This window comes from Solanum lycopersicum, chromosome 10 (genome assembly GCF_036512215.1).
Source record: "Solanum lycopersicum chromosome 10, SLM_r2.1".
NCBI lineage: Eukaryota > Viridiplantae > Streptophyta > Magnoliopsida > Solanales > Solanaceae > Solanum > Solanum lycopersicum.
This window is the reverse complement of record NC_090809.1, coordinates 13,189,960-13,216,939: the sequence shown is the minus strand read 5'-3', so window position 1 is coordinate 13,216,939 and position 26,980 is coordinate 13,189,960. Positions and strand designations below refer to the sequence as shown.

At 37.4% G+C, this 26,980-nt stretch overlaps 1 protein-coding gene across 1 annotated transcript; it reads right to left on the bottom strand.

Annotated features, from left to right (window-relative positions):
• Positions 1–6,659: 6,659 nt before the first annotated feature.
• On the bottom strand, positions 6,660–24,370 carry LOC138338716 (uncharacterized). The gene is made up of 7 exons (XM_069289798.1): positions 24,308–24,370; positions 10,419–10,565; positions 10,116–10,250; positions 9,684–10,025; positions 8,871–8,944; positions 7,715–8,376; positions 6,660–6,883 (listed from the first exon to the last, which is right to left on the bottom strand). Exons 1-7 carry the CDS (start codon positions 24,368–24,370, stop codon positions 6,660–6,662), a joined length of 1,647 nt encoding a protein of 548 aa, XP_069145899.1.
• Between the last annotated feature and the right edge of the window lie 2,610 nt (positions 24,371–26,980).

Genomic DNA, 26,980 nt, shown 5'->3' with positions numbered 1-26,980 from the left:
CGATTAATAGGTACTGTTGTAAGAGAACTCAATAAAAGGTAGATGATCATCCCAATTTCCTTTGAAGCCAATAGCACATTCTCTTAACATATATTCAATGGTCTGAATGGTACTTTCCGCTTGACTTTCCATATGCGGATGAAAAGTGGTGCAAAAAATTACACTTTAATATCAAAGCCCTTTTGAAAAGCCTTCAAAAAATTAGAAGTGAATTGGGCACCTCCATCTAAATGATGGACAAAGGAATCCCATAAAAACGTACAGTCTCATTAATGTAGATTCTTGCATAATTTTTAATTGTGTGTGTATACTTAATTGGAATAAAATGAGCAAATTTGGTCAACTTATCCACAATAACCCATATTGGATCATTTTGCCTCTGGGTTGGAGGCAACCAACCTACGAAATCTGTGTTCATGGCTTCTCACTTCCAAGTAGGATCATCCATGATTTGGGATAAACCACCCAATTTAAGATGCTCAACTTTAACCTGTTGGCAATTTTGACACTTCGCAATAAACTCTGTTATGTTCCTTTTTAAACCATCCCACCTGTAGATCACTCTAAGGTCATGATACTTTTTTGTGGCACCCAAATGTATAGAATACCGAGAACCATGATCTTTTTCTTGAAATTGATTTCTCCAATCCTCAATATCGGGTAGACATAATATCCCTTGGTACCTAAGAACATAATCCCTCCTTGGGAGAATGAATCATTGAGCTTACCAAGTACCAATTCCTTCAACTCCATCAATAGTGGATCAAGTTGCTGCTTATATTTCACCTCCACCACTAATGATTAGTACGATTAATGATAGACCATGAAACCACCATTGGAAGAATCTTCTAACCTCACACCTAAACAAGCCAACGTATGAACATCTTTCAAAATTTCTTTCTTATGTTATTCCACATGAGGCACACTACACATAGTCATACGACTCAGAGCATCCGTATCCACATTCGATTTGCGAGGATGAAAAAGGACACTGATGTCGTAATCCTATAATGCCCTAAAACAAACTAAGGTGAACTAGTTCCTCATGAGTGTGTATTGAGTTGATTTTATGTTAAAATGAGTTATATTAGTGTTCTTAGGCAGTGCACAAAGTTTTGTTAAGTTTGGAGGTCAAACGTCCAATAACGTCCATGAGGTTCAGAAGGTGTGCCCTAGATAACTCTTTTATGTCTTGATGTATTTGAGTGAGTTTTACGTGTCAGTTTTAATCAAATCTAATATGGGATGTTTGTTTGAGTGAGTTTTACATGATCGTTTTAATTTAAATTTAACGTCTGGGCACGACATTACCTAGGACAAACTAGGGGCCCTAATTAAAGGCCCATGAATTGGACCCAACACTTCCTAGGCAGTGTCCACCAACGAGACCAAACGATGGCCGGTAAGTAAACAAATGGCCCGTCATCTTGGTACGTTGATTGGAACTTCAAGTTTTGATGCATAGCCTCCAAATGGAGAAAAGTGTCATACCACGATACCCCACCAACGGTCGGTTGATTGACAGACGGTCCATTGGTTAGGTCTCATCTCTAAGGCCTACAAAAGTTGTTTAGGGGCTTCCTTTCCTTGGGGTGTTTGGTAAATTCACCCACAATCTTTTGTGACCCTAGGACGTTCATTTTAGTGTTTATTATATATATTATTGTGTTTCAAACCCTAAGACCTTATTTTAGACTCCTTTTCCTAAAACCGAAAACCCCTCTCCCTTAGAAGACTCTCTAAAGCCACCATGGAAGATAAAAGTCAAGAAGTTCTAAAAGGGATATTGGTGGTCGATTCTCCATCAAAAATCATTGTTACTTATTCATTGTGAGGTATGGTATCCATCCTTTAATTCTCTTCCTTTGAAGAAGTCCCTTTTATTGAATTTTCAAAAGGGGTTTTGAACACTAGTTTCTTCTATCTTCAACTCTAAATATGGGTATTGCATGAAAACATTTCTAATGGATTAATAATGATGTTTATACTGTTAGTTGATGATTTTAAGCTTAAAAATTCAAATAAATCATGTTAAATCTTTTCATCAAATTTTGACTTAGGAAATGGGTTAAATGTGCATGAATTGGTAGTCTTCAAGCTTTGGTTTCTTACGGTTGTTATTGTTGTTTAGCTACAGCCCAAAGGGATTTATTATAATTAAATATTGAGTAGAATTTTTATGTGATGAAATCTTGGATTAAAGGGTAAGTTTTTTACGGTGTTTATCTTTAATTTCGAAATACTCTTGAGTGGTATGGTCCACCTTCTTGATGGCGGGGTTTACTGGAATTGTATGAAAGTGAAGTTACTTTTTTAGTGTGAATGAGGACTTGAAGGCTTGTTATGTGATTTAATATGATAATAATGTTATATTTGTTAAATGTACCTTATGAAGCTATTATGTGAAGTACGATAGAATGTATGTGTAAATAATGTTATTCTAGTTAATTACTTTGTAACACTTGTTATGATAAGTATGCTTAGGATTATGTCTACGGGACTTATACGATTATGTGAAGAATTTAAAAGTGTACGATGTGACTAGTGAAGGTCTAAGCATGCATAGAAGTTAAATGTAAATGAAATTAAGCTTATGTTTAAGCGGTTATCACATGTACTAACACACTCACACTTGAATGAATGAATGAAGCTAAATTAAGTCCTAAAGGGGAGTTTGGGGTGAACACTCTTCGTGAGTTGAGATGAAGTTGTTAGTAGCAATCCCACTACATCCCAAGAGCATTCTAAGATAGGTTTAAGGATTAATGACCTTCGTGAGATGAGAGGTGGTGTTCACTAGTTATCCTTAACCTATAATTTATAAAGTTTAGAATCGGTGTGAAGTTATGCCTAGCACCGAGAAGATATGAAAAAGATGTGGTTACACTTCGTGAGTTGACATGTTGTATTCAAATGTACCTCTTTAGATGAGTACTCCACGTTAATAGAGAATGAGTTACATATTAGCAATCTTCTTATCCCTAAACTATGTGCCGTCATAGGTGAAGCTATGGGGCATGCCATGTAAAATCTAAGAGAATGACATCATTCTAGGCAAGTGAGGATCCCTTATCCGATGGGGTTAATATTGGGATTCTATGTCTAGCTCTCATGGTCTATGTCACTTAAGCTAACTCCAACAAAATAAGTTAATGTGCTAAGTCTTCTAAAGGAGTGTTCTACTTACGGTAGGTAGTGGAATGGGACGCTATTTATCCATTGCACTAGGTAGGCATTCCAAAAGGGGAGTCTTGGTGAGTCTTATTTTAATTGTATAAAAAAATTCTTCTAAAAGAACGTACTACTTAGGTTAGGTGGTGGTATGAGACGCTATTTATCCATTGCAGTGTCACGACCCAACCCGATGGGCCATGACTAGTGCCCGTTTTGGACACCCACATACAAACTTGCTAAGTATAATAAACTGAAACTAAGACAGTATGGAATTTAATCCAATCAAGCCAACTCCAATGTCATATATATATAAAGAGGACCTGTCTCATAATGAGTCATAACCATTCAACCATAACAGCATACGCGAGCCGACAAGGCCGCCACTATTCAAAGCATAATAACATACGTAAGGTGAAAAGGCTGCCACTACACAATACACAATGATGTACGAAGCCGACAAGGCTGCCCCTGTAGAAGCGGACATCCCAAAAAAACCATGTCCATACCATTATCAAAAACATATATATACAACCCACATAATGTCCACAGACCTCTAAGAGTACATTAGTGAAACTCGACGGGACAGGGCCCCGCCATACCCATAGACAAGCAAAAAACTACACAAAAGTTATGTACCAAAATGACTGGGCTCCGGAATAGTGTAGCTCTCCCAATCAGCAGAGTAGATATCCTAGGCAGGAGGATCACTGAACTGTGCGTCTACACCAGCGGGCATGAAACGCAGCCCCCCGAGGAAAGGGGGGTCAGTACAGATAATGTACTGAGTATGTAAATCATAAGGTAAAGATGACAGGATACCAATATGGAAAGTCGAAACAAAATATCGCTACACATGCACCCTTTTAAGTGAAAATCATGCATATCTTTAACAAATAAGGTGCCCAGTTTCCCTAGTAAGGGGCTCGACAAAATAATCATCACGTCATCTCCGTCATCATCATCATCATAACCATCCTCATCACCTATCATATATATAATATACATACCCGGCCCTCTAGTGAGGAACTCGGTGACATATGCAAGAAACTCCGCACGAACATTACCCAGCCCAGGACTCGGCGAAATGATAAATGACTCTATGCACAAGCAGAATATTATGAGAAACCATATGCAATTAAAATCATTTCTTATAACTCAATAGAACAATCAACGTGAACCAGCAAGGAGTATTACCAAAGATTAATGTTTTATAGAGATTATGAACCTTTAATACGATATGGAAACATAAAATCTCAATGACTCTAAGAAGCAATACCATAGATATTAGAGATCATTATAGCCTTAGACATAGCCGATATATAGAAAAATAATTGTGGAAGCAAGAATATAAGTCACCTACACGCTCTAGAGGTAAGTATCAAACCTGTCCGTTATTCGCTTATTTTTAAAAGTCGTGCCAAACAAAGAAAGAAGGGACAGCGTTACATACCGTATAATCGAGCCGCACGTCAAATATTTACTGCTCAAGCTATTAATCTATAACAAGCAACAATCGTGCCGCAATTAGATAAACATCGCGCTTTACTTTCTTGTAAGCTAGCTAATAATCTAAAGAAAATTCGGCAGCACTTCCCCTATTTTCCTTAGTTCGTCCAAATCCGACAACAATCCAAATTATCCACAGCAATACCAATAACACATATAACCCAACAAATCATATTAAACAGCCACCTCCCCAAAACAGTTCCGTCTCGGCAACCATAGCAGCGAATCAACGACAGATCGAGCAATAACTCGTTTTATAATTCGCAACACATCTACCTTATCGTATTCATCCTTTGGAGTATATACTCATAATCTCATTTAACATATACAACGCCAAAACAGAATTTTCCCGTAGTTTGCTTTAATCAAAACATCCCAAGCACCAAAATGACACCACTAATAATCCGATTATGGTTTCTTCATACTTAGCACATTCAATAAGCTACTGGTAACGCCCCTTATTAAAATTAATGGATAATTAACAAAGGTATTCTAAAGAATTAACACACCAAACAACGAGATTACTAACAAAATTATTTGCAGCTGCTGGCCAAGAGTTGCAGGGTTGGTTTGTCCATTTCCATGGCTGCCTAAGACAAGTGGTGAAGAAGAAGATTATATGCAGCAATGCATTTCACCACTTTATTTAACATGGAGTGGATTTCTCCACCTCATTTAATAGTATGAAGTGGAGGCAGCACTCCTCTACACGTGTCCACTAAGGCCAGCTCACAATCTTATCCCTTTTTACTTTTTGCCTTGAGAGGTGGGGCCCACTGGATTAAATTAATCCAAATTAGCAACTAATTGAATCCCTCACTTAAAGTTAATGACACTTACATTAGCCAACTCATACTTAATATCACATTTGGAAATAACATCCTTGCCTAATACTTCTTTAATCACTTGGAACTTAAAATAAAATGTCATTCCCCGGACTTACGTCTACTAGATCACGATGCGCACTACGTATAAAAAAAATACGAGGCATAACATACTTCCCCCCTTAGGAACATTCGTCCTCGAATGTTAAGTTAGCGTCTTGCAAAAACAAATTCCAGCGAGGTCTCTCTAAGTGTTATACCTATCAACCTGCATTCCGTAAATTACAGATGCCTCACAGCTACATAATCTCATTATCTATCAGTATAGTCAAGCTAGGAATAGAATTACCTGCAAGTACGGGGAACGAGTAAGGATACTTATTCTTCATTTCCTCTTCCGCTTCCCAAGTCATCTCCTCCCTATTGTTATTTTGCCACAACACCTTGACGGAAGAAACATCCTTAGTACGTAACCTTCTAACCTGACGATCAAGTATAGCCACGGGTTTCTCCTCATATGAAAACTCCTCTGTTACCTTAATATCATCTACGGGGAATACTCTAGAAGGATCACCAATACATTTACATAGCATCGATACATGGAAGACTTGATGTACCACCTCCAAATAAGATGGTAGATCCAACTCATAGGAAACCTTGCCTATCCTACGAACAATCTGATATGGCCCAATGTATCTCGGATAGCTTCCCCTTCCTGCCGAATCTCATCACACTACTCATGGGTGATACCTTCAGGAATAACCAGTCACCAATCTGAAACTCTAAATCTCGACGCTGATTATCTGCATATGACTTCTATCGACTCTGGGCTGCTAATAATCTTTTTTGAATAAGCTTCACCTTGTCAACCGCTTGCTGAATCACATCTGGGCCTATTAACTTAGTCTCGCAAACATCAAACCAACCAATAGGTGATCTGCACTTCCTTCCATATAAGGCCTCGTACGGTGCTATCTGGATACTAGAATGGTAGCTATTATTATAGGCAAACTCAATGAGCGACAAGTGGTCATCCCAGCTACCTTTGAAGTCAATAATACAGGCCCGCAACATATCTTCTAGTGTCTGAATAGTAAGCTCAGCCTGCCCATCCGTCTGAGGGTGAAATGTTGTGCTAAGGTTCACTTGTGTCCCCTATCCCTTCTGAAACGATCTCCAAAAGTTGGCTGTAAATTGAGCTCCTTTGTCTGATATAATGGACATGGGAACCCCATGAAGTCTCACTATCTCCCTGACATATAACCTCGCATAATCTTCAGCCGAATAAGTAGTCCTGACTGAAAGAAAATGGGCTGATTTCGTCAGCCTATCTACAATAACCCATATAGAGTCATACTTCCGTTGAGTGCGAGGTAAGCCTGTAATGAAGTCCATATTAATCATCTCCCATTTCCAAGTCGGGATCTCTATCTCCTGTAATAATCCACCAGGCTTTTGATGTTCGATCTTGACTTGTTGACAATTCGGGCACTGAGCAACAAACTCCGCAATGTCCTTTTTCATGCCATCCCACCAATATAAGCATCTGAGGTCATGATACATTTTCGTTGACCCTGGGTGAATAGAATAACGGGTAGAGTGTGCCTCTCCCATAACCTATCGTCATAGCCCCGCAGTATCGGGTACACACAATCTGGCTTCATATCGTAACACTCCATCAGGTGTAACCTTAAATGGGGTCTTTTCCTTTTGAAGAGTTGTATCTCTATACTGTGCCAGAATAGGGTCCTTGTATTGGTGTCTCTTTACCTTATCTATGATTGAGGACTCAGCAACCTCTCGAATAGAAACTCCACTATCTTCTGAATTAGCTAGACGGACTCCAAGGCTGGATAGCCGCTGAATCTCCCGAACCATATCCCTCCTTTCTGGTTGTACAGCTGTCAAGCTACCCATCGATTTACGGCTAAGAGCATCTGCTACAACATTTGCTTTCCCTGGATGATATAAAATATCAACATCATAATCCTTTAGCAACTCTAACCACCGCCTCTGTCGTAAGTTCAGCTCCTTCTATTTAAAGATATATTGGAGACTCTTATGATCTGTATAGATGTCCACATGGACACCATATAAATAATAACTCCATATCTTCAAGGCGTGAACCACGACTGCTAACTCTAGATCGTGAGTAGGTTAGTTCTTTTCATGCTTCCTAAGCTGTCGGGAGGCATAGGCTATAACTTTGCCATGCTGCATCAATACACATCCTAGCCCAACACCCGAAGCATCACAATAAATAACATAGCCGTCTTGTCCCTCCGGAAGTGTTAGGACTGGAGCTGTAGTCAATTTGTCTTTCAATAACTGGAAGCTTCGCTCATAAGCATCAGTCCACTGGTACATGGCTGCCTTTTGAGTTAGCCTTGTCAAAGGCGTTGAAATTGAGGCAAACTTTTCTATGAATCTCCTGTAATATCCTGCTAACCCTAGAAAGCTTCGTACCTCAGTAGGTGTCGTAGGTCTGGGCCAAGTCTTTATCGCCTCAATCATCTGCGTGTCTACCCGAATACCATCAGCTCCAATAATATGCCCCAAGAATGCCACTGAAGTCAACCAGAACTCGCACTTAGAAAATTTAGCATACAACATCTGGTGCTGAAGCACCCTAAGTACCATCCTTAAATTGTCTGCATGCTCCTCTTCTGAACGTGAATAGACCAGAATATCGTCTATAAATACAATAACAAACATATCAAGGAATGGTTTAAATACTCGATTCATTAAATCAATGAATACCGCTAGAGTATTAGTCAGCCCAAAAGACAGCACTCTAAACTCATAATGCCCATATCGGGTCGGAATGTCGTCTTTGGAATATCTGCCTCCCTTATCCGCACCTGATGATAACCTGACCACAAGTCTATCTTTGAAAAACACTTTGCACTTGCAACTTGTCAAATAGATTGTCAATCCTTGGGAGGGGATACCTGTTCTTTATTGTTACTTTGTTCAACTGCCTATAATCAATGCACATCCACAACGACCCATCCTTCTTCCTCACAAACAGTACCGGTGCTCCCCAAGGTGACGTACTAGGCCTGATGAAGCCCTTTTCTAGAAAATCCCTCAATTTCTCTTTCAAATCATTCAACTCAGCGGGTGCCATTCTATAAGGAGGTATTGATATAGGCTAGGTATCTGGCAGTACATCTATAGTAAACTCTATCTCCCGTTCTAAAGGAAGGCGTGGAAGTTTCTCGGGGAATACATCAGGAAATTCATTAACTACCGGGACTGATTGAAGAGTCGGTGCCTCTGCCTTTATGTCATGCACCCGAATCAGATGGTAAATATAGCCTTTTCTAACCATCTTCCCGGCCTTGAGGTATGAAATGAACTTACCTTTCGGCAATACTATACTTCCCTTCCACTCTATAATTGGTTCCCCTGGAAATTGAAATCGAACTATCTTTCCTCTGCAATCAACATTAGCATAAAAAGCAGCCAACCAATCCATGCCCATGATAATATCAAACTCAATTATATTTAACTCTATTAGATCTGCTACGATACGACGACTATATATAACTACTGAACAATTCCTATATACTCGCGTAGCTATGAAAAAATCTCCTACAGGTGTAGCTACCTCAAATGGTTCTATCAACTCAGACTCTATTCCGATCCTACTAGCAACAAAGGGAGATATATATGATAAGGTTGAACCTGGGTCTATCAATGCATACAAACTTCGGGAGAATAGTGATAATATACCTGTGATCACATTAGGTGACGCCTCCTGATCTTGCCTATTAGTCAAAGCATATATACGGTTCGAGGGACCGCTAGAACAGGACGCTCCACCACGTCCTCTACCACGGCTTGCTAGCGCCTGAATACCCTGCCCTGTAGGGCGCATAGCCACAGAAGAAGATGAACCAGCAACGAATCCTGTAGGCTGTGCCATACCACCTGCACTACCTCTAAGGTGACACTCCCTCATAGTATGGCCCTGACGGCCGCAAGAAAAACACACACTTGTAGCCCAACGACATTCCCCAGGATGGGACTAACCACAGCGAGAACACCGAGGCAAAGGTGGCCTCGACTGGCTCAAACCCCTGCCCATCTGTGACCCTGGCACCCTAGAGCTCTGACCATCTTCCGAATATCCCATACAATCGAACCCCCTACCCATGAAACGTGGGGGTGCACTCTGTGCTGGCTGGGAAGAAAATCTAACATGCTGCTGAGACTGCCCGCTTCGAAACTCGTCAGGATAACTGCTGATCTTGTCCTCTTATGCAGGCCTCTGTTATAATCTCTATCTGGCTGACGTCCCCGGTGCCGATCCTCTACCCCCTGTGCATATGCCTGCACCCGAGCAATGTCCATACCTCGCTGAAGAGTCACTGCCATACAACCGTCAATAAGATAACGATCAAATTCCCTCACATAATGATGTACCCTGTCTGCCATATCAGCCACAATAGTAGGCGCATGCCTAGCCAATGAATCAAACTCGAGGCTATATTCTTGAACGCTCCTGCCATTTTGCTTCAAACGCAAGAATCTATCGACTCTAGCTCGCTTCATCTATGGAGGCAGGTAGTGGCCCTCGAAAGCCTCCACAAATTCATTTCATACCGCTGGAGGAGCACCCTCACCCCTATATAACTCCCAAGACTCATACCAATTAATAGCTACATGCCGCAAACCATACGTAGCCAACTCAACAGACTCGGTCTCCAAAGCCTTGATTATCCTCAATGTACGCTGCATCTGACGAATAAACTCTTGCGGATCATCCTGGGGCCTTGACCCAAAGAACTCTGGAGGATTACAACTTAAGAAGTCACGAGCCCTTAAGCTATCAGATTTGTTCGCATGATCAACTCCTAGTCCATGCCTGCGAGCCTGATCTGCCACTAATCTAGTCAGCAATTGAACCGCATCTCTCATGGCCCTATCCTCCTCCCCTGACTGAGGAGCTGGAGGTTCAGGTGTTGGGGTTTTGGGGGCTGGTGGTATCCCCCGAACTGGAGATGCTGCTGCTCTAAGCTCCTCTGGTGGTGGCGGTGTAGCAGAGCTCTCCGACTAGAGCATAATAGCAGGCATAGACTGGGCACGGGCCCTAGTAACTCTACGGGTCTGACTAGTACCTTCTGCTACCGATTTTCCCTTCTGGGAAGCTGTCGCTTTTTTTCGAGGCATAGCTGAAAACACACAGATTCGTTAGAGGGATTATCATGTTAATATAGCCCTATCACACGATCTAGAATAAGAAGAAAGAATGATACCCTAAATGTCCTGTAGCTTCCTGTTTATAGATATGGTGCACAACACACAATTAAACAAGACTCTACTAGACACGGTGTGTAGACACTTCCAAGGAAGAACCGCTCTGATACCACTCTTTGTCACGACCCAACCCGATGGACCGTGACTAGTGCCCGTTTTGGACACCCACATACAAACTTGCTAAGTATAATCAACTAAAGCTAAGACAATATGGAATTTAATCAAATCAAGCCAACCCGAACGTCATATATATATAAAGAGGACATGTCTCATAAGGAGTCATAACCATTCCACCATAACAGCATACGCGAGCCGACAAGGCCGCCACTATTCAAAGCATAATAACATACGTAAGCTGACAAGGCTGCCACTACACAATACACAATGATGTACGCAGCCGACAAGGCTGCCCCTGTACAAGCGGACATCTCAAACAAACCATGTCCATACCATTATCCAAAACATATATATACAACCCACATAATGTCCACAGACCTCTAAGAGTACATTAGTGAAACTCGACGGGATAGGGCCCCGCCATACCCATAGACAAGCAAAAGACTACACAAAATTTATTTACCAAAACGACTGGGCTCCGAAACAGTGGAGCTCTCCCAATCAGCAGAGTAGATATCCTAGGCGGGAGGATCACCGAACTGTGCGTCTACACCTGCGGGCATGAAACGCAGCCCCCCGAGGAAAGGGGGGTCAGTACGGACAATGTACTGAGTATGTAAAACATAAGGTAAAGATGACAGGATACCAATATGCAAAGTCGAACCAAAATATCGCTATAGATGCACCCTTTTAAGTGAAAATCATGCATATCTTTAACATATAAGGTGCCCAGCTTCCCTAGGGGCTAGATAAAATAGTCATCACATCATCTCCGTCATCATCATCATCATAACCATCCTCATCACCTATCATATATATAATATACATACCCGGCCCTCTAGTGAGGAACTCGGTGACATATGCAAGAAACTCCGCACGAACATTACCCGGCCCAGGACTCGGTGAAATGATAAATGACTCTATGCACGAGAAGAATATTATGAGCAACCATATGCGATTAAAATCATTTCTTATAACTCAATAGAACAACCAACGTGAACCAGCAAGGATTATTACCAAAGATTAATGTTTTATAGAGATTATGAACCTTTAATACGACATGGAAACGTAAAATCTCAATGACTCTAAGAAGCACTACCATAGATATTAGAGATCATTATAGCCTTAGAAATAGCCGATATATAGAGGAATAATTGTGGAAGCAAGAATATACGTCACCTAGACGCTCTAGAGGTAAGTATCAAACCTGTCCGTTATTCGCTTATTTTTAAATGTCATGCCAAACAAAGAAAGAAGGGACAGCGTTACATACCGTATAATCGAGCCGCACGTCCAATATTTACTGCTCAAGCCATTAATCTATAACAAGCAACAATCGTGCCGCAATTAGATAAACATCGCGCTTTACTTTCTTGTAAGCTAGCTAATAATCTAACTAAAATTCGGCAGCTCTTCCCCTATTTTCCTTACTTCGTCCTAATCCGACAACAACCCAAATTATCCACAGCAATACCAATAACACATATAACCCAACGAATCATATTAAACAGCCCCTCCCCAAAACAGTTCCGTCTCGGCAACCATAGCAGCGAAGTAACGACACACCGAGCGATAACTTGTTTTATAATTCGCAACACATCTAACTTATCATATTCATCCTTTGAAGTATATACTCATAATAACATTTAACATTTACAACACCAAAACAGAATTTTCCCGCAGTTTGCTTTAATCAAAACAGCCCAAGCACCAACACGACACCACTAATAATCCGATTATGGTTTCCGTTCATACTCAGCACATTCAATAACTAAAACAAACATCCTAAGCTACTGGTCACGCCCCCTTCTTAAAATTAATGGATAATTAACAAAGGTTTTCTAAAGAATTAACACACCAAATAAGGAGATTACTAACCAAATTATTTGCAGCTGCTAGCCAAGAGTTGCAGGGTTGGTTTCTCCATTTCCATGGTAGCCTAAGACAAGTGGTGAAGAAGAAGATGATATGCAGCAATGCATTTCACCACGTTATTTAACATGGAGTGGATTTCTCCACCTCATTTAATAGTATGAAGTGGAGGCAGCCCTCCTCTACACCTGTCCACTAAGGCCAGCTCACAATCTGATCCCTTTTTAATTTTTGCTTTGAGTGGTGGGGCCCACTAGATTAAATTAATCCAAATTAGCAACTAATTAATTCCTTACTTAAAGTTAATGGCACTTACATTAGCCAACACATACTTAATATCACATTTGGAAATAACATCCTTGCCTAATACTTCTTTAATCACTTGGAACTTAAAATAAAATCTCAATCCCTTGACTTACGTCTACTAGATCACGATGCGCACTACGTAAAAAAAAATACGAGGCATAACATGCAGTAGGTAGGACCTTCCAAAAATAGAGTCTTAGTGCCAAGTCTTCTAAAAGAATGTACTACATAGGGTTGGTGGTGGTATGAGACTCTATATACTCATTGCACTAAGTAGTCTTTCCAAAAGGGAATTCTTGGCGTGTTGTTGGGTGTTAATCTATTATATTGCCATTGAGTGGTTGATTGTTCACCCGAGGTGACAATGCCAAAAAGAGAGGTAGTCTTTAGGGTCGCTTTGGTGTGTATTGAAGGAGGTATAGGTGTACTTTCTAGATTTCTTACCTCAGTGATTCTTAGGATGACCATAGAAAGGGAAATTCTGATGGAAATGATGCTTATTCCTCATTGGCCATACTTTGGAAGTTCACTACTTTGGAGTCTTGTAATTCACTGTAATGTTCAAATTAAGTCACTGTATCATTTTGTGGGTTTATTGTAAAGGGTGCCCTTTGGTTAAAACTATGGAAATCCTTGTCTAACTGTTTCATGATGTTCCTTATCATGTTTTGCTCCTATATTATAGAATGTTTTACTTAATTTGCATGAAATATTATTTTACTAAAATTTCCCTTTTTCATGTAATTTCATATGTCATACTTTGTACAATGTTTGGTACAAACCCCAGACTTTTCTATATTATCTAAGTGCAGGTATTGGAAGGAAGGATGAAGTCTTGAAGGAAAAGCTTGGGAAAGTTCCTCTCAAGATAAAGTGTGTCCTAAAATATCCAAGGGCATAATTTCTATCATATTAGTTTCCTTATATTAATACTTATTATGTATCTCTTTCAAATGTAAAGGGTCGTGTCCCTATGTTAATTATGTCGTGTCTTTAATTTTGGTTTGTAATGATGAGATTTTCATATTATTTATAAAAATTCCTTTTAGAATCAAATCACTTGAAAAGTTTTAATTCCACACTACTTTTCATGTCTTATATAATGAATGATAGTTAAAGGGCTTGTACAAGACCCCAAAGGGCCGTGTACGTTCAGTCACGAAACACGTGTTCTCCCTAACTTCTAGGGGTTATTTTTGGGTTGTGACATACTTGGTATTAAAGCATAAGCATATGGCAAATAGTTTAGGTTCTAAAAGTCTCAGAAGCCACGTCTAGTAGTTTCTTGGTCATTGGTATGAGTCGCTACACATCCATGTACAAGAGGCTATAAGACGATTGACTTTCACTTTCCTCATTACCCTTGAATCGTGCCATGCAAGTTAACTTCATAAGGACTCTCTCTTATTTTTGCTTGACCGGTGGTCTTCTAGGCGTTATTGCTTGGAAGGGGAGATGTTGCTATGTTCGAGGGAGAGAAAAGGTGAGTTTTGATGTTATGGTGGATTTGTGGCTAGAAGAGTAGGTATGAAGGTATGTGTTTAAAATTGTGAAGTGATGCTATTTATGGCTAGAAGTGATTTATGGGATTGGAAGTGTTGTGATGAGAAACATTATGGTGATGTAGTTCTAAGAATTGTAAGAATTATAATGATTGAATAAAGTCCCCTTGAGAGCAAATGAGCTTTCTTGTGATTATATTGAAGGATGGTAGAAGTGTTTTAACGAGTAAATTTCACGAATGTCGAAAGAATGTGGATATTTTGTAGGAGTAGAGGGAAACTATCTTTTGTGCTTAATGTTTGAATAGTTGCCACTATGATTGGTTGAGGTTCTTGTGTAGGCTTACACTAAAGAGGAAGTGTGGTATGAATGCCTAGTAAGGGTGTGTTGTTCCACCAAATTAAGTTAAGTAATGCCTATGAGTTGAATGAGGTGGCATTCAAGGGAGTTTGTTTAGGCTTGAATCCTAAAAGGAAAGTGTTATACTTACCTTTTAAGGTTGATGTCTTGTCTAGATGTGCATGAGTCAAGGGTAGTGTGAGTTCCTACCTTGTAAGAGGCATACTTAACTTGTAACATTGATGTGTTGTCTTGATGTGCATGAGTCAAGGGTAATGTGAGTTCCTACCCTGTAAGAGGCATAGTGGTACTTTGAAGTATGAGACCTTGAGGATGGCTTTACCCGAAGTGGGGGAGAATGAATTTAGTAGAAAGGTAGTTCATATCCTCATCTTTCCTTTTTGTTGGTATTCAAGTTTGAGGACAAATCCTTAATATTTTGGTAATGATCAAGAGTCTTTCATAATGAATGTTAAGTAAAATGGAATGTAATGTACTTAATCCAAGAGAATCCTCAAGTATCACTAAATGGTAGTATGTGATGTTACTCTAATATTTCACTTAGTGAAACTTAAAAAGACTCTTTGGAGTAAGTTAGTGTGGTCTTGTCCCTCATAATGTCATCACATCTTGTTAAGGTTTCTTGTGAGGTGCATTATTAAAATTTTAAGCATGTGACATAGTGAAATATTGAGGTCAGTTTAAAGGAGTTCAAATTTTAGAGAGAATTGCATTTTCAATAATTATTGGTTTGAATGTGATATGAGATGATTTTATAAGGTATTATACTTCATATGATCATGACTTCTTGATGAATTTCTCAAAGACTGAAAATTTTTAATTTTAAGCATGCTTAATAAAGTTGTTGTGATGTTCACTGTAAAAATTTTTAATTTTGAGAAAAATTTTCTTGCCTTTGATTGAAGCTTCAACGTGTATATAAGTATTGTTTATAAGCATGTTTAATGCTGGAGAAGGTAGTTTCTCCTTAAGTGAAGGATAAGAAGAGATATTGAAATGTGAAAGTTTTGCTAAAGTGCTAGTGTAGAAAAGTGTATGAAAGTGTGAAATTGTGCTCCTTTCTAGTTGATTCTTTGATTTTGTGTTATTTATCATGATTTCAATGTGTTATGTTATTCTAAGTGAGTTCTTGTTGCTCTTAAGGTTTTAGTGTCATTCAAGGACAAATGTTGTTCTATGTGGGGTAGAATGTAACGCCCTAAAACAAACAAAGGTGAACTAGAGATTCATGAGTTTTTATTGAGTTAATTTGAAGTTAAAATGATTTATATTATTTTTCTTTGTCAATGTGTGAAGTTTGGTTAGTTTTGGAGGTCAAACGTCCAAGAACATCCATAACGTTCGGATGATATGCATTAGATAGCTCTTATGTGTCTTGATATGTTTGAGTGAGTTTACATGTTTGTTTTAATCAAAATTGATGTGGGATGTTCCTAAGACCTATATGAATTAGTTTATGGGTTTAACATCTGGTCACGACCCAACCTAGGACCCACAAGGGGCCCTAGTGAAGGGCCCAAGGCTTGGACCCCAAAACTATCTAGGCAGTGTCGACCAACGAGATCAAACAACATCCAGTAGGTCACCATATGGCCGTCATCTTGGTCATTTGATTGGAACTGCAAGGTAGGTTGGACAGGCTTGAAATGGAGGTAAGTATTAACCCACGAGACCCAACAAATGCTCCATTGATGGACAGACGATCCGTTGGTTAGGTCTCGTCTTTGAGGCCTGCAAAATATGTTAAGCGACTCCCTTGGCTTGGGGTGTTTAATAAATTCACCCCATGTTTTTAATGACCCTCATTTTAGACTCCTCTTCCTAAAACCCAAAAACCCTCTCCCTTAGAAGACTCACTAAAGTCACCATGGAAGCTAGAACTTAAGAAGTTCTAGGAGGTCTATTGGTGGTATTATCCATAAAAAATAATTGATATTTATTCAATGTGAGGTATGATATCGATCCTTGAACTTTCTTCCATTCAAGGAGTCCCTTCTAATGAATTTTCAAAAGGGGTTTTCAACCCTAGTTTCTTCTATCTTCAACTCTAAATATGGGTGTTGCATGAAAACGTTTCTAATGAATTAATAATTATGTTTCTAATGTAAGTTGATGATTTTAAGGTTAAAACTTCAAATAAAGCATGTTAAATATTTTCATCAAATGTTTACTTAGGAAATGGGTTAAATGAGCATGAATTGGTAATCTTCAAGCTTTGGTTTGTTATGGTTATTATTGTTGTTTAGCTACTACCCAAAGAGATTTATAATAATGAAATATTGAGTACAATTTGTATGTGATGATATCTTGGATTAAAGGGTAAGTTGGTTATGTTGTTTATCTTTAATTTCGAAATACTCTTGAGTGGTATGGTCCACCATCTTGATGGCGGTGTTTACTAGAATTGTATGAAAGTGATGTTACTTGTTTATTGTGAATGAGTCCTTGAAGGCTAGTTATGTTAATTAATAGGATAATAATGTAATCTTTGTTAAATTTGCCTTATGAAGCTATTATGTGAAGTAGGATAGAGTACATGTTTAAATGAAGTTATACTAGTTAATTGCTTTATGAAGAGTGTTATGAGAAGTATAATAAGTATTATGTCTACGTGACTTATATGATTATGTGAAGCATGTAAAGTGTGTGATGTGACTAATGAAGGTATAAGCATGCATAGAAGTTAAATATAAACAAAATGAAGATTATTTGGGAGGTGTGCGCTCATGTACACACACACTCACACTTGAACGAATGAATGAAGCTAAGTTTAGTCCTAAAGGGGTGTTTTGGGGTGAACTCTCTCCTTGAGTTGAGATGATGTGTTAATTAGCAACCCCACTACATCCCATGAGCTTTCCAAGATAGGTTAGAGGATGAATGTCCTTCGTGAGTTGAGATGTTGTGTTCACTAGTTATTATCCTATAGTTTATAATGTTTAGAATCCGTGTGATGTTATTCCTAGCACCGAGAGGATATGAATAAGTGGTTGTTATACTTCGTGTGTTGAGATATTGTATTCTAATGTACCTCTTGTGATGAGTACTCCTCGTTAGTAGAAAATGAGTTACTTAGTAGCAATCTCCTTATCCCTCAACTATGCGCCCGCAGAGATGTAGCTATTGGGCAAGCCATGTAAAAGCTAAGAGAATGACATTATTCTAGGCAAGTGAGGATCCCTCATCCTATAAGGGTTAATATTTAGATCACATATCTAGCTATCATGGTCTATGTTGGTGAATGTAACTCCCACAAAAGAAGTGATTGTGGTATGTCTTCTAGTGGAGTGTTTCTACTTAGGGTAGGTAGTGGAATGGGACACTATTTATCCATTGCACTAGGTAGACATTCCAAAAAGGAAGTCTTGATGTGTCTTATTTAAAATAAATGAACTAAGTCTCCTAAAAGAATGTACTATTTAGGGTATGTGGTGGTATGGAACGCTATCTATCTGTTGCAGTAGGTAGGACCTAACGAATGGGGAGTCTTTGTCACACACAGATTCTGGAATCTGAATGGAACAGGAGTCGTTAACCTCTCAGTGGTTGCAGACAATCCCTTTCTTAGATTTCATCACAATAATATAGTTAAATTTGCGGAAAATTTAAGATTTTAAAACATAATGAAGTATACATAGACTTCAATGATTACTATATCAAATAATATTCTAATGATCTCAAATAAAACAAACATCTACAACCGATTAAACAATTCAATGAAGAAATCAATATATCATAATAGTTTACCAAACGTCCTTAATACTATGCTTAATAACACATCTACAATGAAATTCTAGGGACAACATCCACTTGCTATGTCTAAAGTGCAAGGCTAGAAAGATAATGTAGCATCCTTGAACTCAAGAGGACCTACCAAACTCTGGAAATCGCTAATCCAAGCAGCTAGGATGAGTCTTCAACCTTCTCCTTGACCTCTACCTATAAAGATAATAATAGTATAAGGTTAGTACATACTTGTACTAAGTATTGTTGTATGCACACATAAACATAAGGAGAATGCATGATCAAGGAAAACTCTTCGTATAACAACATGGCATTTCAGGAAAGTGAAATCACTAGACTCTCCCAATTCGTTATTTGTGAATTGTTGTATGAATATGACGTATCTTAATGCATTCAAAAAAAACAACTCACTTTTTATATGAATATAAGACCTTAGAATCATGATCATAATTTTAGAACAACTTGAACGATAATTTTGAACTTTTCTCCTACAAATCCGAGAGCTCTTCCTTTTATACTTTACTTTATTTTTCAGTCTTTTCTTCTTTTTATTGCGTATTTCAAAGATATCTTTAATATTATTTTTTAGTTTAAAGTGAAATGATTCATTTTAGTCCCATACTTACGATGAATCAAGTAATACAAAAGACTATGGAAATGATGTGGCTACCCTTACTACAAGTTACTCTTTCCATACTTGTTAGATTAGGCATGAAAATTTTTATAAGACAATCTTTATTTGATAGGCCACTTATTTCATCATTTTCATATTACGGGGATTGTAGGGCATTGATTTGCCATTATGTTTTACTCCCCTTTATTGACATAATATAAGAATTCATTATAATCCAATTTTTATTTTGTTATCCCCATTATTTAATTAATGCATAACGTGAAGATATTGAAGAATATATATTGATTTGTCACTAGCCAATAACTTGTTAGAAGTTAATTCTTATCAACCACAAATGATTTGAAATGCTTAACCTCTTACTTTCTAAGCTCACTGTGAAATTACATTTCTTCTTCTTTTTTTCTTACTTACTTCAAGAAATCGTTGAAATTAAGATCATGCGAACTAACATGAAATCTAGTGTCTGCCCCACACCGAAAAGGGATGGTTCACCGTTAAAACTGAACCTAGATCATGTGAACAAAACATGAAATCCATTGTCTATCCAACACCAAAAAGTGGGGTTCACCGGCTAAAGTGCAACCAAGTCAGTGTCTTCCCCACACTGCAAAGAGGGGTTCACAATGGAAATGAACCGGATAATTTCCTGACCTATAATCGACATATATTATGCGATACAAACATGACATCCAGTTTCTTCCCCATACCAAAAAGAGGTAGAATCACAGGCCAAAGTGAAACTGCATCATACCTAGCTCTCTTAGGTGCAATCCACTGGATAGTTCATGTGCTTGAAACATAGTTCAAAGACTAGGAGGCATAAAGAGACTACTTGTCCACCTAGGTAATAGACCCGTCTCATGAGACTTAAATTGCTGTAACAAGCGTATTGCTAGTCTATTGGTGTTAAACTCATATTTTCTTTACATTCTTATCTCTTAGAGTTTGACTCGAATACTATGGAAGCTTGCTTCTGGTTATGAGGTTTACTTAACTCTTTGGATAACCGGTCATCCCTTTCTTTACGTTGATGAAATGTGAACTTAGCCTTACATTATCATCTTGGTGCTAATGAGACTTGTCTCATGATTATTAACACCCTCTTATGTGAGTATCTTTAACATAATTGTCTAGGTGTGTTGATACTTGTCTCACTTCTTTTAACACCTCATTCTGGTCACTTTCATAATTCATAAACTTTTAATTCTGTTATTACTCACCTTATATTGTCCAATATCATTTGGTAGATTTGTACCACTCTGAACGTTGTAAACTTTGTTCAATGTACTTACTTATATTTATAGTTCATTTGGAAGGGGTATGTTGGGACTTGGCCCAATGATCCGCATACCTTTGGTTATGAATTAAATGAATTACATTGGTCATTCTTAATTTGGTATAGCTTATTCATTGACCAATTCTATTACATAATTTGGAAATAATGTTGTAGGCCAATTTATTGGCATAAGCCAAACATCCACTAAACACTTGAACTTTTAACCTTTGACTAACTTATAAGAACAATTCAATGCTTAGTTTGGCCATGATATGAAGTTGAATTGACGTGGTAGATTCGTTTACTAGCTTTGATTCTTTATGACAGTTATAACTACTTATGCAATGCTATTACATTCACAAGTTCATGTGGATAGGTTATGTTGGGACCTGTCTCGTTGATTGGAACCCCTATGTTATATGTTCATTGATGTAGAGATTGGTATGAATCTATATGATTTGGAAGTAATATGATTGGACATTGTTTTTCAAGCCAATTTGTTGGCATATATCACAATTTCACTAGCTAATTTTCATGACATTATCACTAGCCACGCCAATTACTTCATAAATACATTATAATCATCTATCATGTTGAGCAACAAACTTTTTGCATTACAATAAACATCATAATTTACATTGGCCAAGCTTAATTTGGTATTACTTAGTCATTGGCCAATTTTATTACATATTTAGTAAATAACATAGAAAGCCAATTCCATTCAATTATTAGGATAATGTATCGTTAGCCAATGTATTGGCATGGACGAAACTTTACATAAACAATTTTCATTATATTACCACTAACCAAATCAATTAGTTTCATGAATGTATGATATTGACTTCCTTAACATAAACCAGACGACATTTCACATTAACTAAACTTCATAGACGACTTATAGGAAACTTAATATTCTCAAACACAAGTGAGCGTTACTTCATTCTTTATTTCTTGTAAGTAATACTTAACTCATACGAATAAGATATATAGGCCTCATAAGTTATCAAAAAAGCAAGAAACCTATACATAATGATCAATTAGCACCACATACCAACAACATGTTCGAGATTTACATCTACATACTTATTAGAATCTAAAACAAGGATAACTTGGAAGATGGACGTTCAACAATATCAATTGGAATAACCTAGTTTTGATATTAATGAATTCAAAACGTTTGAAAAGCCTCTTGGAGAAAGAATTCCAAGAGACATAACCCATACCTTATGTAGAATTGAATCTGCAGAGATCAACTTGCACGAAGCCCTTGAAGGATATTTTGAAATCTCCTACGAGAACTTTTGTCTTTCTACGTTTTGCTTGCTGCCTTTGAGTGCCGTTTCTAAGTGAATGATTGTGGGTTTTAGGTCTTAGAAACTGATGTTGAATAATTCAACTTTACAATAATTAATTTAATCAAATTAATTAATTATTTAGTTACTAAATTGACTAGAATTAGAAGAACACTTGACTTAGCCAAAATCTGGAAATTTCATTGTGTTTGCGGTTTTGACTAGTTAAATTAATTAATTAAATTAATAATTTAATTAATTAGGTAACCTAGTGTAATTACTACTGTACACTTAAGTTTTTAGGACCATAACCAACCTTTTGGACCATCATAGGTTAGGTACTAGGATATTTCTTAGTTAGTTACTTGTCTAGTGTAAGGATTTCGATTTTCTTATCTCAATTAATTAATTAAGTTGTTAATTTAATTAATTAAGTGACCTAGGGTAATTACTAAAGTACCCCTAAGTCTTTAGGTCCACAACAAACCCTTTTGGACCATCCTAGGTTCGGTACTAGGATGTTTCTTGAGTTAGTTACTAGAATAATGTAACCTGGTTGTGTCTTAGGTTTTCAGGTCCCTTGGTCAGTTTATTTCGGTTAGTAATAGATTATTTAGCTAGTTAGGTAAGTTATTTAGAGCTTAGAGTTTTTTAGGAAGCTCCGCCCTACATGGCTTGACCCCCCACATGTGCGCCTGTCCCTAACTGCCCTAACCACCCTAAACGAATTCATGCACATGTCCTTTCACATGTAATGGTGCTCATTTCTTGTAGTGTGTACTTCCCTAACAAAATATTCTTGGGGGTTCATTTGAAATTTTTACTTAATGTCTCAAGGATCATCACTATGTCCTTTGGCACTGCTTAATCTACATGCCCATTTTAATTGGTCATGTGCTATGGTGCCTATGCTTTACAATTGGATGTCTCGCACCTAATGTGAAAATACTACAAAATATATGTCTTTAGCTTTGGGTATATGTTTCAGTTACATTTCTTGGACAAACTTGTTAGTACATAGAAAATTGGCTAACATGCTTTAAGACAATGTTTTCTAATAGAAATATTGGGCATTGGATACCTATTTACCCCCAAAACCTATTCTTTAAATCTTGATATGCTCTTCACTAGATGGGTATAATTTTCTAGAATGTTACTTTATCCCTCCCCCCTCTTAGGAACATTCGTCCCTAAATGATACTACTTATCATTTTAAAATAAAGATGGTAATTTCGAAAACACACAACATACTTGAAACTTTACTCTTTGTGAATTTGTGATTTACACTTATTCTGGATGATGCATATTACTCAAGCTTATCTGAAGCTTTATATATGAGATTGAGGAACTTCCTTCTCAATCAAACTTAACTTAATGCAGATCACACTTCGAGCAACACAAAAATCATGTCTACGCTATACAAAAACAACAACATGAATGCAAGCATGAACTCATATTAACTCATATAGTGGAAGTATAAGATACATGGTGATGGACTTAGAACATAAAATCCTCCTAATCCACTAAGGTTTAGAGTCGCATTAACGAAATCAGACTATGGAAGAGTATATCTACCCTCAAGAACTGAATAATTGAGTGTAACGAGATCTCATATCAACCTCGGCCTCCCATTTGCCCCCTCAACAAGGTCCTAATGCAATAAGATTTAGAGTCCCATTAACGAAATCAAACTAAGAAAGAGTATATTTACCCTCAAGAACTAAATCATTGAAGGTAGAGGGATCTCATATCAACCTCGGTCTCCCATGTTGCCCCCTCAACAAGGTAATTTCTCCATAAAAACTTAACGGTGGAACACTCCTTGCTCCTTAACAATTTCACTTGGAGATCTAAAATTTCAATGGGAACTTCTTCGTGAGAAAGGTTATCATCAGATCCAAACCCTATAGATAACATCTTGTTGGCTTTAATATTGGAACAATTTGGCTAGTTTGATTTGAACCACGCCCTTCCCATTTCAACTCTAACTTATTTGGCAACTGAAACCTTACTACCCTGTGCCGATAGTCTGTGGTGGCATAGCACTTTTTGATCCAATCCATACCCAAAATTATATCAAAATAAAGCATGGTTAATTCTATTAGGTCCGCATAAGTAACACTATCAAGAACAATTATTGGGCAATCTATATATACCCTTTCAACCCTAATATTGTCTACTATGGTAGTACTAACTAGAAAAGGCTCATGCAAAATCTCAGGAAGCAAGTTAAATTTACTAGCTACTAAATGAGTCAAAAAATACAAGGTGGATCTTGAATCTCACAATGCATACACCGAAAAAGAAAAGACATTCAAGGTACCAGCGACCACATCAACTGACTTCTCCAGCTCCTCTCTACCATTTAAGACCATAGGACCTTAATCTGGTACCGTAGACAAACTCGGCCATCTCAACAGTTCTTGTGACATACTTGAGCCACATCCTTGAGCTGGTATGCAGCTAACTCAACCTTTGCCTTTTCATTAACACCCATGACATCGAGAATTTTGTACTCCTCATCCACAAACTTCTAGGGGATCCTCATTAGTTATGGACTGAAGTAGACTAGTATACTGGAGGATTCATTCTAGTGAAATAATTCAGTCTGCTAGACATGGTGCTAGCATGTGGGTTCTCCCTAGGCGCACCCTCTCTAGTGGCCTGGGTTGTGATAGCCTGTGCTTGAGTAGTGATGTCTTGGGCCATCTGGATTATCGTATCTCTTACTTCTCCATTCATCAACGCAGCTGGGTTGACAATCATTTGCACTCCAACAGCTGGGGCTTGAGGAGGTGCTTGGTTGCCTCCAGCAGCTGCTTTTGTGAATCTTTTGCCTGCGTTTCTCCTTGTGTTCATTTTCTACTCATATACTCAAGAAGGTAATTAGATGCTAGAATGACACAAAATGTCAAACCTCTACACGGTATGATAAAGAGTATAAGAATTGAAGATTATTAACATCACGTAGTCTCTATGTATTAGAAAATAATTAACGTGGTTGTTTTGAGCTTTAGTTCTTAGGTAATTTAACCCATGCTCTGATACCAAGTTTATCATATTTGGATTCTTGAATCCGAATGCAACCGGTGTCTAACCTCTTAGAGGTCGCAAACAAGCCTCTTTTTAGCTTTCTTCACAATCATATAGTTAAATTTTGTAGAAAATTTAAAACATTTAAAACATAATTAAGTATACATAGACTTCAATGATAACTATATAGAATAATATTCTAATGAGCTCTAACTAACAAAACACCTACAATCCATTACGCAATTAAATGAAGAAATCAATATATCTGAATTGTTTTCCAAACGTCCTTAAAACAAAGCTTTGAATAAAAAATATGGAAAGAAATGCTAGGGACAACATCCACTAGCTATGTCTAAAGTGATAGACTAGAAAGATAAATGTAGCATCCTTGAACTGAAGAGGACCTAACAATGTTTGGAGATCTATAATCCAAACATCTTCAATGAGTCTACAACCTTCTATCTTACTTGCACCTATAAAGATAATAATAATATAGGGTTATTACACACTCGTACTAAGTATTGTTGTATGCACACATAAACATAATGACAATGCATGATCAAGGAAAGCTCTTACTATAACAACATGGCATTTCAGGAAAGTGAAATCACTAAACTTTCCTAATTTGTTATTTGTGAATTGTGGTATAAATATGACTTTTTTTAATGCATTAAAAAAACTCACTTTTTATATGAATATAAGACCTTAGAATCATGATCATAATTTTAGAACAACTTGAACGAAAATTTTGAAATTTGCTCCTACAAACCCGAGAGCTCTTCCTTTTAAACATTACTTTATTTTTCAGTCTTTTTTTTCTTTTTATTGTGTTTTTCAAAGTTATCTTTAATATTATTTTTTAAATTAAAGTGAAATGATACATTGTAGTCCCATTCTTACAATGAATCAAGAAATACAAAAGACTACGGAAATGATGTGGCTACCCTTACTACAAGTTACTCTTTCCATTATTGTTAGATTAGGCATGAAATCTTTATAAGAGAATCTTTATTGGATAGACAACTTATTTCATCATTTTCATATTACGGAGATTGTGGGGCATTGATTTGCCATTATGTTTTACTCCCTTTTATTGACATAATATAAGAAAGTCATTATAAACTAATTTTTATTTGGTTATGCCCATTATTTGATCATTGTATAACCTGAAGATATTAGAGCATATACATTGAATTGTCACAAGCCAATAACTTGTTAGAACTTCATTCTTATCAACCGAAAATGTTTTGAAATGCTTAAGCTCTTACTTTCTTAGCTCACTGTAAAATTACATTTCTTCTTTTTTTATTACTTTCTTAAGGAAATCTTTGGAATTAAGATCATGCGAACTATCATGAAATCTAGTGTCTGCCCCACACAAAAAATGGATAGTTTACCGATAAAAGTGAACCTAGATCATGTGAACAAAACATGAAATCCATTGTCTACCCCACACCAAGAAGTGGGGTTCACCGTCTAAAGTGCAACCAAGTTAGTGTCTTCCCCACACCAAAAAGAGAGGTTCACAGTGGAAGTGAACCGAATACTTTCCTGAGCTATAACCGACATAGATTATGCGACACAAACATGACATCCAGTTTCTTATGGTTGTTATTGTTGTTTAGCTACTTCCCAAAGGGATTTTTTATAATTAAATATTGAGTAGAATTTGCATGTGATAAAATCTTGGATTAAAGGGTAAGTTGGTTATGGTGTTTATCTTTAATTTTGAAATGCTCTTGAGTGGTATGGTTCACCATCTTGGTGGCTGTTTTTACTTGAATTGTTTGAATGTGAAGTTACTTGTTTATTGTGAATGAGTCCTTGAAGGCTAGTTATGTGAATTAATATTATAATAATGTTATCTTTGTTAAATGTTCCTTATGAATCTATTATGTGAAGTAGGATAGAGTACATGTTTAAATGAAGTTACACTAGTTAATTGCTTTATGAAACTTGTTATGAGAAGTATAATAAGGATTACGTCTACGTGACTTATATGATTATGTGAAGCATGTAAAGTGTGTGATGTGACTAATGAAGGTCTAAGCATGCATAGAAGTTAAATGTAAAC